The 18595-nt window shown below is 39.0% G+C and overlaps 1 protein-coding gene across 11 annotated transcripts in view; it reads right to left on the minus strand.

Annotated features, from left to right (window-relative positions):
- Positions 1-342: 342 nt before the first annotated feature.
- PBRM1 (polybromo 1) overlaps positions 343-18595 on the minus strand; it is a 184168-nt gene continuing 165915 nt past the window's right edge. For 4 of the 11 annotated variants that reach the window (XM_037797937.1, XM_037797922.1, XM_037797930.1 and 1 more), the window contains 8 exons: positions 16156-16339; positions 15356-15566; positions 14507-14708; positions 10946-11110; positions 7464-7619; positions 4420-4490; positions 4089-4305; positions 343-3167 (listed from right to left, as the gene is read on the minus strand). In XM_037797937.1, coding sequence (XP_037653865.1) covers positions 2995-3167; positions 4089-4305; positions 4420-4490; positions 7464-7619; positions 10946-11110; positions 14507-14708; positions 15356-15566; positions 16156-16339 — 1379 coding nt within the window. In that variant the 3' untranslated portion in view covers positions 343-2994. The remainder of the gene's footprint in view (positions 3168-4088; positions 4306-4419; positions 4491-7463; positions 7620-10945; positions 11111-14506; positions 14709-15355; positions 15567-16155; positions 16340-18595) is intronic. The other 7 variants (XM_037797975.1, XM_037797966.1, XM_037797989.1 and 4 more) reach the window with 3 other exon arrangements.

Consider the following 18595-nt stretch of genomic DNA (forward strand, 5'->3'; position numbering starts at 1 on the left):
CCTTAGTAAGTCTCTCTTTAATTGTTAACTCTTCAATTTTAACTTCAGTCTGCATCTCTGCCCCTGTTGAGGACATATTAGGAAAGCCTTGACTGCCAGCCTGAGGGGCATGCATGGGACACTTCAGGCTGTTGTCTGACTACTTTCAGCTTCTGTATTAATGCAGCCTGAGCCCTAAACCAGGGGGGTCTGAACATTGATGTTGACCGCCACCTGAGGATTCTCTTCCCTTAAAATGGCAGCTGTAAACTGTCAGCATGAAAAGAAGGCTTACAGGAATTAAATCTGCTTGAAACATCTGTCACAAGCTTTAACAGAACAACCAAACCTGGTTAATCCAAATCACTTTGCAAACTCCATTTTTATTTGGATTAAAAAGCTTTAGATGAACAAACATATGATACATGTTATAAGACTAGTTACCACTTAAACCTTTTTTGATACAGAAATTAGAATAAACCAAGTTTTAATCAGGTCTGAAATGTTCAAGCTAAAAAGTCATTAACACCAACTTGGAGATCTTACACAATAAGTGTCCCTCCCTCAATTCTTCCTCACAGGAAGGGAAGGGTGGGTTAAAAAAAAAAAAAACAATTAAAGGCCTTTTATTCAGTTGGCTGACAAACATATTATTTTAAACCTATAGGTTTTCCCCCAACATAAACAAATCTTCACATGAACTTACATTTTAAAAACATTTAGGCCATTATACTTTCTAAGCCACATCACTACAGGTCCTAAAACTCACAAAGAAAATATATATAGTTTACTGTTACTTTCTTAAACCAGGACTTTTTCTTTTTTGGAATTAAGGATGGAATTCTAGACAGCTGATCTCAAATCTTCTATACTAAATATTAATTGATGTTTTCCAAGTTAATATACAGAAAGACATGATTCCCAAATAAATAGAATTCTTTAAAACAAAAACAAAAACACTTGATCAGGCCTTCTTAGTGGCCCGGCACTGCACCACCTTAGGAAGCCCCTGGCTGGGTCTCTGATTCCTAAAGCCCCTCAGGGTGCTGGAGAGGAGCCTGGAGGAGGAGTGCGCTGGCTTCTAATGCCCCATGTAGCCCACAGTGAAGAGTTTTTAGAGGCTCCCCAAAGAAGTCTCATCCAGACCTTAAAAGGGAAATAAAATGAATGCATGAAATAAATAAATAACTTAGCCAAAATTAAATCTCAGGTTCTTTGGTGTAATTCAAGGAGGTCTAGGAATAAAAGAATCTGATTGTATTATACAGTCCATGATGATTCAGTGACCCAAATAACTAGGAACTGAGGATTTCTTTATCTGATTCAGTTTAACAATAAGGTACTGACATATTACTGAAATACATTTTAAAAAATTCAAAATTATTTAAAATACTTGATGCAAATTGAAATCCAGTGGGTGACTACAGGCAATTAAGGGCCTCCTGTATTAAAGTATCTAGATACAAGAGACCCTTTTCCATTCTATACTCTTTTGTCCTCATGATTCAGTAAGAATAGCAATTAAACATCTGGGTATTGATTCATACCAGATTAAAAAAAAAGTATCCTTTGAGAGTAACTCAATTTAAAAATAGCAGCAGAAGCTCCATCAGGATGGCAACCACCCTGTTAACAATAAAGCAGGTTTCAAAAATATACCCCCAATTGACAAAATGTTCTATGTTTAACACTTCCTACCTGTCTGAGCATCATACCTTGCCTCCAAATGTTTACTCTAGGGTCATTTAAGAAAGATAGGGTCACCAAACCCAAGTGTTTGGGATCTGTAACATTCTTTTTAGTGACTTCTTAAGTTATGATTCTTATCTCCTGAAATCCTAAAGTAAAAGCCAAATAAAAAATATTTTAGAAAAGCTTCAATTTCTGGTTGAGAATTACAACTCTGAAATTTGGAAGGAAAAAAAAAAAGCCACATCTGATAATGAGGAAATAAAGAGTAAACAAACATATTTGCATATGCAGGCAATCTACCCTTTCACAATTACGCTTCTGATGCAGCTCATATCCAGCTACACACTATGCTCCCCTAGGTAAGGTTAGGTGTTTTGTTTAAAAATAAATTGCCTCCATGCACACAACTCAATGTTTTCTTCAAGATGAATTTCAATGCTTTTCAACATATCAAATTTAAAATTTTAAATCATCCAATGTATATAGGCATAAATTGTGAATTCATTATAAAGAGATCAAAAGTACCCTTAAACTTACCTGCCACGACTAAATATAATTCAGGGTTGTGCATCTCTTCTGCAAAAGTAATTGAAAGCATGATGTCTAACTCAGCACAAGAGAAAGTGCCCCCTCCCTCCAGGTGTCTGGGAGGGGCTCTGGCTGCAGAAGGATGCACAGCACTGACTTCAGATCTCTGCAGCCAGCCTGAGAGTTAATATAGCAAATTGTTTTGTGTCTGCCAAACATCTACAACCTTTCCAAGAAAGCACTTCACTTCACCTGTCAGCAACAGCTATTGTGGAAAGTGGCCTAAGATATTCAGGCACATGAAACAGACACAAGTATACTCCCCTCTCTAAGATGTAAACTAGGACCAACTTCACATTTCATTGTCAAACTAGTCTGTAAACTCCTGTGGGTTTTTTCTTTTTTTTTTTTTCTCATTTTGTTTGTTCTTTTATTAAAAAAAAAAAAAAAAAAAATCCCAAGTTAAGACAAAACCCTTGATGGTTTCAGTTTCATGGCAACAGTAAAAAGATAAAACTCCAAGTCTACATATACAACCAATTATGGAACTGGTTTTAAACGAAGGAAACATATGCAAAAAAATCTTTGTGTATTTGATAAAGTCAACTTAATATAACAAAAACAAATTGAAATAGCTTATTAAAAGTGTCCTCATATAAAAATGGCCTTGCGATGTACAGTAAAATGCAATAAAAATTATCTTCCTTTGTTTCTTCCCCCCACCCCCAGTAACTAAAATGGCTACTGTTCCACAAAACTCTTTATGCTTCTATAAAAGAAATGTAATTGATGTGATTAAACATTTTCTAGGTTGTATGCTTGGCGAATATTGAGGGTGTCTCGGAGCATTAAATCCCGAAGGCGCCAGAGGGCATCTGCCATGGTGGTGTGGGCCCCTTTACTTTTTAGCCAGTGAGAGGGTAAGCGGCTCTCCTGTTCTTTTGACAAATGGACATCGCATCTTCGTGCTGAAAATAAATACAGCCAGATGAATATAAATTGGAATTTTAAGGTCACACATTTTCCCTCAGTCCTAAAGTTGGACAAATTTATTAAAACATAGAATTGAATACTATGAATTTTAACTTGGCAGAGTATTTCCAAGCCACTTTCTTGTATCATTTTATTAGGTATCCTAGTTTTCAGAAAAATATTTCACTCTAGTGTGAGAACACTTGCCGGAAACATCCTTGCTGAGGATGTGTCATTGTTCCATGCTCTGTATTTCAGGAAATATCTAATTTATAATAAAAACTTCAGAAAAGAGCTGCATAATTTAACATAATTCTCCATTAGAATGGGAACACAAGAGTTAAAAATACCTAAAAGAGCTAATCATTAATATTTTGTTGTAGTCACCTGTGATATCCAATAATTACTTCAATACTAACAAAAATGCCTAAAAAGGTAAACATGTGAAGTGAAAACATATCTATTACTCTTGAAATAAATAAAACTATCAAATTTGGTTTAGGAATGAAGAATGAGTAGTAACTGCCAAACTTCTCTCCAGAAACTAGACAAGTACTTCAGTATGAACTGAAAATACAATGTCTGTTGAAGTAAATGAATAATTTGATAGACTAATGAGAACATGTTTTCCAACAATTTTTAATTACCCAAATGTATCTATATGCCCCAAAGTAATCATAAAAATTCAGGATATACTTTAAAAAATGGCAGTGATGTTTATGACTAAATTAAGCTTTGATATTTGACAAAAATTTTTTCCATGTGTGAAGTCAATATGCAAAGAAGTTCCAAATTTATTTTACTTGTATAAGAAAAAAGGATACCTTCTAGCCTATGATATAATACATCAATAGCAGTGATAGGGCTGTGAGGAAATGTGTATTTCACAAAGGCTCATTTGGAAAGGACTGCCTTACCTGCCAGGGTCTGGTCCCACTTGCTAATGCTGCTGGACTCAGCACTGAGTCCTTCTATGTATTTCAGGTAGGCCTCCGAGTGGAGGAGTCGCTGGGTCTTCGGTGGAGGAGCCACAAACATGGGAGTTGTTGGCTGCTGTATGACAGGCGGAACGGCGGGATGTGGGCCTGGATATGGAGGGGGTGCCTGCTGCCCTGGAGGCCCCAAAACTCCCACCTGGAAGAGCATGGGACCACATGGTGAGGCAGAAAGACATTCCATGCACATTCTGAGAGAGAAGGTGACTATAATTCTGGAGACTCCTAGAAAATTGGACTGGGAGAGACTCACCTGCTGTCCATATGGACTTCCACCAGGTGCTGGAGTCCCTACTATAGGGGCCACTCCTTGGTTCATCACACCTATAATTCAGAATGCAATGGCACAATTAGAGTCTCTGGGGTTGAGGTAGCTGAAAAAGTACTGTCTGATAAGAAATGACACCGTTTATAATGCAAACCTATGGACCTCTACCTTTGAGTCTTTGTAGAAAGAAACCCTAACCACCCAAAACAGTAGAGTAGCATTTAAACACAAAATTTATATTCTTCTGTTTCTAGATACTTGAAGTATAATGCTTGTACAATTTGTTAGATGTATGTCAATTACTAATGGCTAAGAAATGACTCTGCACACAATTCTAGATATATTTCCCTAGGTAAGTCCTAATAGACAGAATATACCTCTTGTTTTCAAGGTATTTTTCTCCTGCAACTGAAGCCTGTGTTTAATTTCAGCAGGAACGGCATTGGAGTCAGGCTCAGCAGTGCTCAATGTGCTAGGACACAAGGGACGTGAGGGAAGAGGGCGTGGAAGTGCACCATTAAAGGAGTTCTGTTAATGCTGGAGGCACAATCCTGCTGTCCCCTAGCAGGCCATCAGCACCTCTGGTTCTAACTGGAGTCACTACTAGTGTTGGTGGAGAGAGGACATGTCAATCTGATAGAGCAGCACTTTAAAGGGGATCATATGGGAGCAGAGTAGCCTCACTGCTATCACTTCAAATGCAAAATAACAAAGGAACAGAGAAAGATTTCATGGCCCCTACCTCTATTTGTACTACGCCTCTGGCTAACAATTTTGTAAGCCTCCTTTGGTGATTTCTCAAATGCAATTTTTGTCTCACAGGCACTAGCTGATCATAATGAGATGCCCTAAATTTAGTGTCTGAGGCTATTTTCATCCCCAGATCATCCAGTTGCTATGCTGATAAAAAGAGATAGGCAAGGACCCAGTTCCTTAAAAACTAACAAACCACAGCCAAAATCCAGGTGAGCTGTTCTTTAAAGATTAAACAAATCCTGCTAGCTGTGTAGAAGGATTGAAAGGAACTAACTTTATATCCTATAGTTCCTCTGGATTCAAAATACTGGTCTCTTGACCAGGCAGAATCAGTCTACTAGGCTAAGGTCCAGAATTGCTAAATGCCACTTTCAGAAAGTATCAGACATCCTCTTATTTGTTACAAATAAGGATTTTTATATTCCAAGTAACCAGAAGGCTACAGGCACCACCATGGGCTCCTAATGATTATTTGTGAATGAAGGAAGAGGTTGTGGTGGGTAAGCTGCTGCTTCAGCAACATATTAACTCCCATCCTCCCAGGACACCCATCAACCTGAGACCCCACAGCACAGTGGGGCCCTCTAAGTTGCCTATAGCAATGCTTTTGCAGGGCACCACAGACAAATCAGTAACCCCCTCTGCTTCCTCTGTTTACAAATTCCAGGCCAAGGGGCAGCTGATGAGAAAGTGAGCTGAGTCACTGAGTAGATCACTGAATCTTCCTCAAAGCCCAATCAGACATGTGTATGCCTAGGCACTAAGGGGGAGGGGGATGTCTTTTCTGTCTCCTTGGCTAGGACCAGGTGTGTGGTGCTTCCTTCAAATGCTACTTTGAATCTGAAGTGGGCAAGGAGGATAGCTGTACCTAACACCCACCAAAAGACACTGCTCCTTGGGGCACTGCTGCCTTAGAGGTGGCTCCGATCAAGTCCTACATGCACTTAAAAGGTGTCAACTCCAACCTGTTCATACAGACTCAGTGTGATACCCTGTGCCAGAATAAGAGGGCATAGACTTATGGTCAATTCTATCTGCCTCACGTAAGCACCATTTCATGATTGACTCCTGCTGTGGCAGCACCTTGCACACAGACTGCCACTTCCTCCATTTCCAAAATGAAGCCCCTACCCCCACAAACATTTCTTTCTATGGACACATCTGTAGCAAATAGTTCTGTGGAGTTATGGCCATTCTCTAAGCAATACTTACAAAACAGTACAGCAGGGGTCTCCAGGCCAGACTACTAGGTTCTGTCATTCTGCATGCTGCTGGGCCCACCCTCTGATGCATCATTTGAAACCCTATATGACCCTATTATGATCAGTAGTTCTAACACTGGTATAAGCAAATCTGACAAGCTTCCAAATTTTATCACTTGGGCCAAGCCCTGAGCTGATATTTAAAACAGTGGACCAAATGCTATTCCAAGTCATCTAAGGTACATTCTCTCTAATTAGATTATAGCTAAGAGTTAGTTCTTTTGCATATGATGGCGATTATGGGAACTTGTGATTTTCCTAAGTTTTCTTTAAAATAATCTTTCAACTTGTTTATTTCTGGATCCAATTTATATGTTTCCACATGAAATGACTCCTGAGCTTCTGCTGACAAACCAGTGTCTAAGGTTATTGTGTGGGCTATGCTATTCTTTAAAAGTTATGTCATCCTACCTAGGGAACTCAGATACAGAAAAACTAGTTCAGTGCAAATTTTTCCCCCAGCCTTTTTGTTCCTAAAACAGGCTGACCAGCAGATTACTGAAGACTTCTATGTTAGCAATCTCCATGATCTCCTTAGAAGGGCTGCTTGAGGAGAAGGAGATGGGGCAGGGACTCTGTGAGATAAGAACTGCACTAGAGGAAGAAATGCACCCAGGAGCAAAAAGTGCTTTCATATGTGACTTTGAATAAGCAATTTGGGAAACTTCATTCACTTATAAGAGGGCACAGCCTTCTAGCATGTTTGGTTTTTAAAGCACATGTCAAATTGCATGAGTGATTACAGAGTATGCCTCTCGGCCCTTGGTCTGCTGAGTCTGCCCTCTGCCATGTGTCCTGCGCTGCTGCCAGGCAGCCAGTTGCCCCAGGGTCCAGGTGCCAGACCACCTGCTCAACACACAGGAGAGACCCTACTGTTGACATCCCTGAGATTCTCAGTGAGCAAAGGCCTGGCCACAATGGGCAGCAGATACCTCCTGGAGAAACTGGCTGAGGGAGGAAGAAGAGAACATGAAGATGAGATTAATGAGTGAATGAGGATGAAGTTCTTACCCGGTGGTGGGATACCCGGGAGGCCGGGCACACCTGGCGGAAGGTGGTGGGGTGGAAGCCCCCCAGGGTGAAGTGGCTGCATGCTGCCCATGCTAACAAGGCCATCAACTGGGCCCTGCAAAGGTGGAAGGCCTGGCGGATAGCCACCCATCATGCCTTGAAGGACACAATAAATTTCAGACATGCATCATTAACATGCAACATGAACTAATTAATAACAAAACCCCCACATGCACTACCAATGAAAAAAGCACCCTTAGTACTGCATGATATAATAGTAATTAGTGCAATTATTTTGTTGCAATAATGAACAAAATAAAAAGTTACAAATATGAAATACATTTCTGGATGAATTAGTACTTAGTATGTTATTACTTGTAGTTATTTTTCCTGGAATAAATATGCTTCATTTTTTCAGTTAACTAATAAAGAGGAGTTCCAGTAACAGCCTTTCCACGGTTATGATTATTGCAAGCTGTTCAAATATAGTGACCAGTTCTGTCGACTGCTTTTCTAATTGAACAGTATAAATCCCATCATTCCACTCTGCCCACACTCATATGCCTATCATGGGTACACATGAGGGGAAATCAGAATGGAGGGAAATGAGGCGCACAGTCCTGATCACAAAGCATGGTTCTCCAGCTTGGGGGCAAAAGTTTTTCAAGACTTCCACGTCCTCCCCCCTTCAAGCCCCACCTCTGCTGGCGAGAATGGATCATGCTCAGGCTTGAGCTGGGGAACAGCTTCTAAGAGCCATCACAAGGAATAGTGTTCATCTTTACATTTCACAATGTGGCAAAATAAAGACAAAATCTAAATCCTCCCAAGCCAACCAAAGACCAGGTCACTCAGGCACCTGCACACAGATCTTAAGGAGGAACGGCTGGAGAATCAGGCTCTGCTGACACGAGAAAATGCCAGTTGTCACCACTGTCTTCCAGTTCATAAATGTCCTCACATAAACCTTCAGTTAACATGAAGCATTTTAATTGAGGTCCAGAACTTCTGTGAACAGAGGCTCTTATTCCTTTATTTTCAAAACCCATCTTTATATAACAAAATATTTTCTGCTGGCTAGGGAAGAGTTTCAGGAAACAAGTATTTTGGCAAACGGGAATGAAAATAAAAAAAAATAATTTCAAAATGTCAAGGACTCACCTATCAAAAGACCTTCAAAGCCACATGCCATTTTTTTTTTTTTAAACAAGAAAAACAACTTGACTTTTCTGGGATTTGTGGTGATCACAATGAACAAAAACACAAGGCTTCTCCTGAAACGCAATCACCTCTGGTCATAGCTTCTCATACAAATGAAGGTTTGAGGGAGATTCTGTCAAACACTGGTTGCCAAACATCATTTTAATAAAATACTCTTTGTAGAGGGGCTCTTGGGAAATGCAGAATACTCTAGATTCTGAGCATTTTACTTTGACTTTCCCTAAAGAATTATTAGAAAGGTATTTCTTTATAAAAGTTACATGTCTTTTAAAGCTATGAAATTACTGAAAATTCTGAGATTGATTCAGCTGGTTTCATTAGTCATACCTAAGCAAACTGAAAAACTTACACAAACCAATGAAAACAAAATTTAAATGGCAACATGTCTTTACATGAAATGGGACTATGAGATTTTTAAAAATGAGAGTTCAGAGAGCAAAAAATACTTTTGAACAAACACAATCATCTTAAACACGAGGAGATCCAATGCACCAAACTGCCTTTTAACCACACTAACAAATAAACTTTTAGGGATAAGTAGGTGGGAATTTAAGAATGTTAGGAGGCTTTGCTTTCAATTACAAAAGCCCATCTGAACGCAGCCTTCATGGGCTGTGGTTGAAGAAATTATCAAGAACTGAAAGACATGACATTGTCTTCATTAAACTGTACTTTGGCATTTATTATCCCAGTCACATGTGTTCAAATGAGCTTTAATGCTTGTAAGCAAAGCTGGTCTCAAAGAGCAACAAGGCTAATAAGGCTTGGGCCCTCTGTAAACTGTAAGCCCATGAAAGTCATCCTCTTAGCTGCAAGGTTCCCACTGTGGACCAAAGACTGGTTACCATAGAGAATGCTTGTCCTTCACTCCAAGGGCCCAGAATCCTGGGCAGCACACTCTTGAGAATGGAGCTGGGGCTTTCTAGAAGGAGCCCACCGTCCTCAGCCATCAGAGCATTATAATGTTATTCCCCAACAGGGAGCTAAAATGCTGCAGCTGCTGTTTTTAATGTTTTTAGCTGTTTGTATTCGTTTTGTTAATGTGTCCTTGGGCTTTTTAAGTCAAGGGCACAGTACTACAACATAACAGATCAAATAGAACAAAACAGGATGTCAACAAGGGAATTCTAACTTTCAAAGTCCCCATGTTCAAGGCCTGATTTCTAGAAACTCTGGAACCCCATTAACCAAAATGGGCCATGGAATAAAGCAGGCTGGTTAGATCAGTTACACTGAAAGTACTGAAAGCCATGATTCAGACGTGCTTTGGCGAGTGCAACTGCTGAGCTCAGCGATAGTGCATCTGAGAACTTGCCATCACAAAAGTTAGGAGCGACAATAGAAAAGTTATCTTACGCTATTCTTTCTTAAACAGCAAAAACAAAAACAGCATCCTAACAAGTCTGCCTTGAAGAACACTGTCTTGGACTCCCTGTGAAAGAGGTCAGATTGCTTGCTTAAGAAACAGGTGGCTTATTATGACCTCGCCAGGCTTGGAGAGGCCACAAAGGTGTGAACCAAGAGGCGGTCTGCAGGCTTCTCAATGGAGACATGTCAGACAAGGGTATTAAATTCAAGAATAGCCAAATCAGCTATGGCTACCAGAACCAGAGACAACACACACAAGCAAACCACATTCATCATTTTCTTTCTTTTTTTTTTTTTTTTTTTAAATATGTGACTGGGATACTAACAGAAAATGCAGTTTAATGTAATTAAATAGAAAAGCATTACAGAGTGGGCACAATGAATTGAAAAAGGACTTTGTATTCCATTTAGCAGTCATGCACGTTGGTGACCAAGAAAGGATTTACAATTTGTTGTCAAAAATCCTTTTAAACGGTCAATCTTTTAAGGATGGCTGCAGCAGAACAAGGGAAAACTGAATACTGGAATGAGACGGGAGAATCAACACCCTATTCTAGAGGCCCCCTGTGACAGAACTCAGGGTCTATTTATACTTTCTGCTATGATGCTCTATCAAGGGCAGTCAGGGGTAGAGAACATCGCCAGACTATGCCCATAGCCAGGGAAGAGCTGCTCCCTACCAATTCCCCAGATTTGGGCCCAAGGCCCATTTCTGGGGGAGAGGGGTGGCCCTGCTCATATGGGAAAGGCGATCTAGGACGACATGGATGACTTCCAACTTGGAATCTGTCATGAGAAAAGGCTAGAGACTGTGGCCTACTCCTCATTGGAGAAAAAAAAATGAAGGAATTTCTTAAAGTGGAAAAAAAAATGGTCTTAGCTCCTGTTTTTACCTGCAACAGGTGTCAACTGCTGATTGAGCATCCCCATTGGTGTTGGTGGTGGCACCACCCCCATGAGAGCCCCCACAGGGGTGCCTGCTCGGGGAGAAGCACTCGGCTGCTGTTGCTGTGCTGCTCGCTCTCTCTCCTGCTGCTCAGCAACTTTAGCTGCCCGCTCTGTAAAGGCATTTCAGATTTTCAATTCTGTTTTTAACCCAGGAATTCAAAATACCATCCATTGCATTCAACAGGACTATTAAAAACACAGGCAACAGTTCTGTCTCAATGGAAGGAACAGTAGATGACTAGTCTCAACACAGGAGGAGTCGGGCCGATTTCACTTGGTAACCTAGAGTCCAGCTTTCCTATCCCATCTTGAGAACTGGTCTGCAAAGATTTCAAGAATGTTAAGACTGCAACACACATTCAGAGAGCACAGGTTTTGTTTAAACACATCACCAGCGTAACCAACGTGGTTAATCTCATGAGGTGCCCTGAAGATGAGAAGCGCTACCATTATTCTAATATTAATAGCATTACAGATTACTTATAATTTCAACATGAAGCAATTCCATGGCCCATTATAATTTTTGACACAATTGTTACTTAACTATATTTTACTGATTTCTTGCCCTAAATTTTACTAAGATTTGAGGACTCCTGTTGTTAGTGTTACGGGGGTTAAGCAGCTGAAGAAAATTAACTCTGTAAGGGAAAAGTAGCTCACTGCCTCCTCCACAAGGTTTTAGGGAAAGTAAACGGCTAATTTCTACAGTCAAATGAAGCAAAGAGGACATGTTTAATAAACCCTAAGGGGAAAAAAATGGATGATACTCCAGGCTACAATCACCAGAAGCAGGGAATTATATAAACACATATACAGCAATGGACAATGTACTGAAAGAACCAGGTTTTCTAAAGCTGAGCAGTTCAATAATGACCATAAATCATCCTAAATCAGCAAAAATTCCAGAATCCACACTTTTTTCATCCAAAATGCAAGAGGAATACTTGCATGTGCAAGTTCTGTGTCTGTGGCTGTTAAACACACCCCGCTACGCTCCTTACTCCCTGAGCTAATGTGTCTGCACCTCTAGAGCCAGCAGTGCCAATGATCATCTTCCCAGTCTTCCTGGGAGCTAGGAGGCTGGACCCTTACCAGAGAACTGTAGAAATGTTGTATTCCCAAAGCTCCTACAAAACAGGGCTGACTTTGCTTCACAGTTCATAAACAGGGAATCCTCCCCACTTTTCCACATGGGCAAATGGAGGTAGGGAGACAGGTAGTGACTTGTCCAAGGATACAGAGAGAACCAGCAACCTGTGGCCCTGACTCATGATATCACACTCCAACTGCCAGACATTAACCCTCCAACATGGAATTCAAAAGGCTATTGTTGATCTAAGGAGGTGGGGGGAAATAGCTCAAGGTCATATGGCTTTAAAGAAAATAAAAAAGCAACAGCTCCAGTCCTCCTGTAGTGTAAGAATGTGAAAGTCAAGTAAGTCAAAGCTTTCTTGACTGTGACCGAGTTGCCTGCATAGATTTGTCATCACTCACTAATATTGTCCCAATCCACAGATCCTCTGTACAATGAATGAGAGGAACAAAGGCCATTTGAACAACCTATTTCCTTGAGCGAGCAGTAAAAAAAAAAATACATTGATGACCTCGACCCCTACATTAAATTCTAGCATTTTCATTACACAAATGACATAGTAGAATGGGAGAGCAAAAGAATGAAGTTGAAAAAACAGAAAAGTTCAAGCCTGTGGATTGAATTTTGGACTAGCTACCTGTTGGCCTTTTCTGAGCAGAGCCCAATTAGGGAAGTGCCTTGAAAAACAGAATTTTTAACTAAGTTGGCCAAACTCCAAATTTTGGGTTTTGAATTCAATGGGTCAGGACTCTAAAAGTTCTGATTTTGAGTCTCAGGCAGACACTGGGGTCAAGTCATATAAATCACATTCACTAAATCTTCACTGAATTTCACAGACTCTTTCAATTTGGAAGACTTTTCCAGAAGCTGTCAATTCTCCCTGTCTTCAGCCCTGCCCCAAGTGCTTTTACTTTTACATTATCCTCAGATACATTTATTTCTCCTATTTATATCCTAAATAACCAGTCCACTCAGTACTGGCTTCATTTGCCTTGAAATAACCTTTATACCCATGCTAGCTTAATTTCTAACACTCTTCCAACTGAGTAGTGGTGTACTTGGTCTTAACTTTACTGAGGTCAGAAATACCAGGACTCTCCAAAGTTCTAGGTTACTATGGATTTGACTAGGGTTTCTTAAAGAATGTTCTACAAAATATTAGTTCTCCAGGACATTAATGGGTATTACACAAATACATAGTTAAGTTTCAGAAAATGCCATGTAATTTAAAAAAACAGATTTCTTTATTATGGGTCTTAAAGACTTTAGCATAGGAATATGCACTGTAAGTTTCCAAGAAAGAGTTTGGAGTGCACCTCAAACTAGTTTTGCCACAAAATATTTTTGGGCTGGGCAGCTCAAAGGATTAAGGTTCTGAAGAAGATCCTTGGGGAAACCTGTCAGATAATTTTATAATAATCAGTCAACTGTAACACAATTGAAAGGAATAAACCATACCCCCCCAATTCCCTTTTAAGGGTTTATGGAGTTTAAGTTTATGGAGGTTCATAAACTTTAATAACGGGGGCAGCCTTAACAACTAATTTTTTTTATGTTTGTTGGAAAATAATGGATTTGGACCCAGCCAAGCACAATAATGGTTTACTACTGTAGAAAGGAAAGATCTAAACTTGCAAAATGAACCAATATATAAAATTCCAAGTAGAAAAAGTATAGCTCCAAGGTAAACAGTCCTGCCTAATCTAACAGTTACTACTCATTTCTTTATTAAAGCCATGCCTGATATTTTAAAAAGAAAACAAAAAGTTCTCTCAAGTATTTGTCACTAAATAAAGGCTAAGAACCACCAAATTCTTGAATGATAGCTCACTGCCCACAGCAATTGTATTGTAGAGTCAAAGGAAAGTACAGGCAGTTGAGCTTTATCAAAGAGACCCCAAATGCCTTACAAGTAGCTACGAATGTGGATACAGCACAGGCTGGGACCCAGCCTAGGAAATAAGTGCTTCAGCCAAGCCTCAGCCAGGAGTTAAACATATGGCTTATCGAAAGCTGTAATAGGTCACTGATTTTAAAGGACCCTTTCAGATAAATATTAATCAAAATAATATTTAATAACATTGTACAATCATTCCCCAGCTCAACAAATGTGTGCTTACCGGGCTCAATGAAAGAAGAAAATCATGCAATTTTTAAACAGCAAGATATTTTTGTTTGAGCAATTTGGGGGGTGACGAAGACCAGGATCAGAGGCCAAGCCAGGGGCAGCACTCTGCTCAGTCAGGACAAGGCTGGCATCTAAACTGATTGATAGGTGCCGTGTGGGAAAGTCCCCAACACAAAAATCATGTGCAAGTGGTAAGAATAAGAGAGTAAAACCTGTCTACACACGTGCATTCTTTAACACACCCCTTGCCTAGAAAGCTGAGAGTTGTGCCTAATCTCTATTTACCTTCGTATTCTGCTTTTTTGGCTGTCTCCAGGTTTCTCCATTCTGTCCCCACAAGTCTGCTGAGTTCCCCAAAAGAGTAGTCTGGGTGTTGGGCCTTAATCACAGCTCTCATCTCACTGCTAAACAGGATGTAGCCACTCATGTTGATTTTCCGCTTAGAGCCTTCCTTCTTTGCACTGCCTTTGACAGACTTTGGAGTAGACTGTAAGACAGAAAGCCCTTATAGTGCATCAGAACACTGTATTTGACTAACTGTTCAAAGTTTCTGGAGCCAGGAACATATGACTCAATAGTTATTGCTATACAGACATGTTAGGTTTCTAGCTGACCATTTTCTTGGTCAAAACACATCTCTTCCTTGCCTCTTACCATGTAAGAAATAAATGAAAGTTTCTCTGGATTCCATGACTACAATCTTGTAATGGTGACCTCACAATTAAGTCTTGGGAAAATTCTGAATGAGATAAAAATACCAACTTGGGTCACTTCAAACAAAAGATGAGATCCTAAAGAATGAGTGACTAAAAAGAAATGGGCAAAAAACAAAAGGGCAATAAAAGCTAAAGAGTAACAGGTGATACCATTCCTTATCGCTTTTCTTCAACACAAGGCAGGCAGAAGCCTTGTAACTAAACTTGCCACTAAAACCAGCTATCTGTGAAATTAAAATTTATATTAAATTTTAAATTATCAATGGCATTGGGAAAGAAAAAAAAATATCTGTCCCTTCCTGCTGAATTCTAGATCGAGGCTCACATATGCAAGGACAGGATGTCTCATTACTTTGGTTGGGTAATGCTGGAGACCAAAGTGGGAGTAAGACAAGTAATAGGAATGTGTCATCTTCACCTGCGGGGGAGTGTAGGGCATGAGATCCAGCTCACTGGCCAGAGGAGTCTGAAGTTGAGGCAGAGAAGGAGGTTCAATGACCTCACTATCCTCTTCTCCCATCTCTTCAATATCATCATCTCCACCTTCTAACTCAGCAAATTTAGCTTCTAGTAACTGGATCTTCTTTTCCAGCAAAGGTGAGGGCTCCTTCTGAGGGACAATTGGTTTTCTAAAAGGTGTGACCAAAAAAAAAAAAAAGAAAGAAAGAAAGAAAGAAAGAAAAAAAAATCACCTAATGCCATTCCAGAATTGGTCAGATTAAAGTCTACAAAGGACTGCTTAAATCAGCAACATACACTCTAGGGGCAGCAAAGGAATGAATTTAAATGTGTATGTATGAAGTTAACTACTCAGAGATGCTCGTGTTTAAAGGATTCTGCTGAATACCCATAAAAACAATGGGTCCAAAGGTGGGATCTATTTGCCTAAATATAGTGAGAAGAGTTTTCACAATATATACAACATTGCAATCTCCTCACAGACAGGATAGGGACTGGGATTACATATTTCTACCTCCATTCTATAATTACTGGAGTCCTGCTCAAGGCACTGTTAGGGCAGTTACCATGTCCCAGAAGATTATGAGGGCTTTCCTTCAATCTTTAACCAAATTAATTAATGTTTTCTATTTAAAGAGAATATTGCTCAAATTTAAGATTTAAAAAAACCAACAACCCACCAAGGACTATACTATTTTGATATCAGCTTTACTATTAAGAGCTGAAGTGCTTTTTCTTCCTCTGTTTCTCAAGATTTACCTAAAGTAATAAATTTCATCATCTACCACTTTAGCAGAGAGTGAAAACCTCTTCAGTCCCTTGAATTTCTTCATCTGCTTGTCACTCTCATTGTAGCGGCTCTCACAAAGCAGAATGTCATTTTCTGGTATTTCAGTTGGCCTGCAGGAGAGGAAGTCCTTGAATGACAATACAGCACACTTTCCTGAAAGAGCAAATAGGAAAGAAATTAAAGGAGGAATAACTGTTTAAAATTTTTGTTATTCTAAAAATAAACACATTCACAGGATTCAAAATTAAAAATATATAAAGGGGTATACGCTGGCATAAGGATAGACATATAGATCAATGGGACAGCCTCTAAAGTACATAAATAAACCCATATATTTATGGGCAAATGATTTTCAACAAGGGTATCAAGACTAGTCAAAGGGGAAAGAATAGTCTCTTCAACAAATGGTGCTGGGACAACTGGCTATCCACATGTTAAAGAAGGAAGTGGGCCCCTACTTCATATTATATACAAAAACCCACTCAAAATGGACCAAAGACCTAAATGTGAAAGCTAAAACTATAAAGCTCTTAGGAGAAAACATAGGTGTAAATCTTTGTGACATTGGATTTGGCAATGGTTTCTTAAACGTGACATCAAAACCACAAGTAACCAAAGAAAATAGTGATAAATTGGACTGCATCAAAATTAAAATCTCTTGTGTTTTGAAGGACAGTATCAAGAAAATGAAAACACAATGCATAGAACAGGAGAAAACATTTTGAAACCATGTATCTGGTAAGAGTCTAATAACTAGAATATATAAAGAACTCTTACAACTCAACAACAAAAAGACAAGCAACCCAATTAAACAACAGGCAAAGGACTTGAACAGACATTTCTCCAGAGATATTCAAATGGCCAGTAAGCACATGAAAAGAAGCTCATCATCATTAATCATTAGAGAAATGCAAATGAAAACCACAATGAGATATGAGATGCCATTTCACACCCACTAGGATGGGAGGATTAAAAAAAAAAAACACGGAAAATAAGTGTTATTGAGGATGTGGAGAAATTGGAACTCTTGTGTACTGCTGGTAGGAATCTAAAATGGTGTGGAAAACAGTCTGAATTCCTCAAAAAGTTAAACATGGAATTACTATATAACCTAGCAATTCCACTCCTATGTATGTAACCAAGAGAAATAAAAGCTTATTTTCACATAAAAACATATACACAAATGTACACAGCAACATTATTCACAATAGTCAAAAAGTGGAAGAAACCCATCCATCAAATGATGAAATGATAAACTTTTTTAGCCATTAAAAGGAATGAAGTACTGGCAAATATACAACATGGATGGACCTGGAAAATATTATGCTAAGTGAAAGAAGCCAGTCATGAAGGACCATACATTGTATATATTCATGTGATATGTCCAAAATAGGCAAGAGAAACAAAGTAGATAAGTGGTTGCCTGGGGAAGGGGAAGGGGGATATGAGAAATGATTTACTATTGGCTTTCTTTTTGGGGTAATGAATATGTGCTGGAATTAAACAGTGGTGATAACTGTACAACTTTATTCATATACTAAAAACCACTGAATTGCAGACTTTAAGCAGGTGAAGTTTATGGTATGTGAATTATATCACAGTATTTTAAAAAAGTGCACAGAGTGAAAAGTTTTGCTATACCCCATCCCATAGCTACCCATTCTCCTCTCTGAGGGGAACCATGTTGTGTGTCCTTCCAGGAATATTTTATGCATATATAGCCAGTCTTTGTTTTAAAACTACAAATGGTAGTATATCACATACACTTTTTCGTACGTCAATGTTTTCACAAAATAATAAATCTCAGTGATCCCTATTAGTGCAGGATCCTTGCTTGTATGAAAATACTATATTTATTCAACTAGTGCCCATTAATGGAAATTTAGGCTGTTTCCAAATTTCTTCTCTGCCACTGAAGCAAAACAATGATGAAATAAATAATTTAAGACATATCAATTTGCACATGGGTAGATACATCTGAGGTATAAATTTCAAGAAGTACAAAGCTGGGTCAAAGTGTGGGTACAGTTTAATTTTTTCTTCTCCTTTCCACGTTTTTCTAGTGGATGCTGATCTTTTTCTAATTGATTTATAGAAGCTATTCACATACGAGGGAAATTAGATCTGTCTTCAATATATATTGCAAATATTTTTTCCAAGGCTGTCATTTGTCTTTGCTTCTGCTAGTTTTGGCCATGCATCATTTTCTGTTTTTATATTGTTGAGTTTAGTATTTTCTTGTATGGATTCTGGGTTTTGTGTCAGAGGTTATAAAAATTTCTTTCTCATGTTTTCCTTTGGTACTTTTGCTGCTTCATTTTTGTTCATTTCAATCTATCATTTATTTGGGAATTTTATCCTGATATTAAGATGTGAAGAATGGATATAATTTTGTTTCAAATGGCTATC

The sequence above is a fragment of the Choloepus didactylus genome, chromosome 1, assembly GCF_015220235.1.
Source record: "Choloepus didactylus isolate mChoDid1 chromosome 1, mChoDid1.pri, whole genome shotgun sequence".
Taxonomy (NCBI): domain Eukaryota; kingdom Metazoa; phylum Chordata; class Mammalia; order Pilosa; family Megalonychidae; genus Choloepus; species Choloepus didactylus.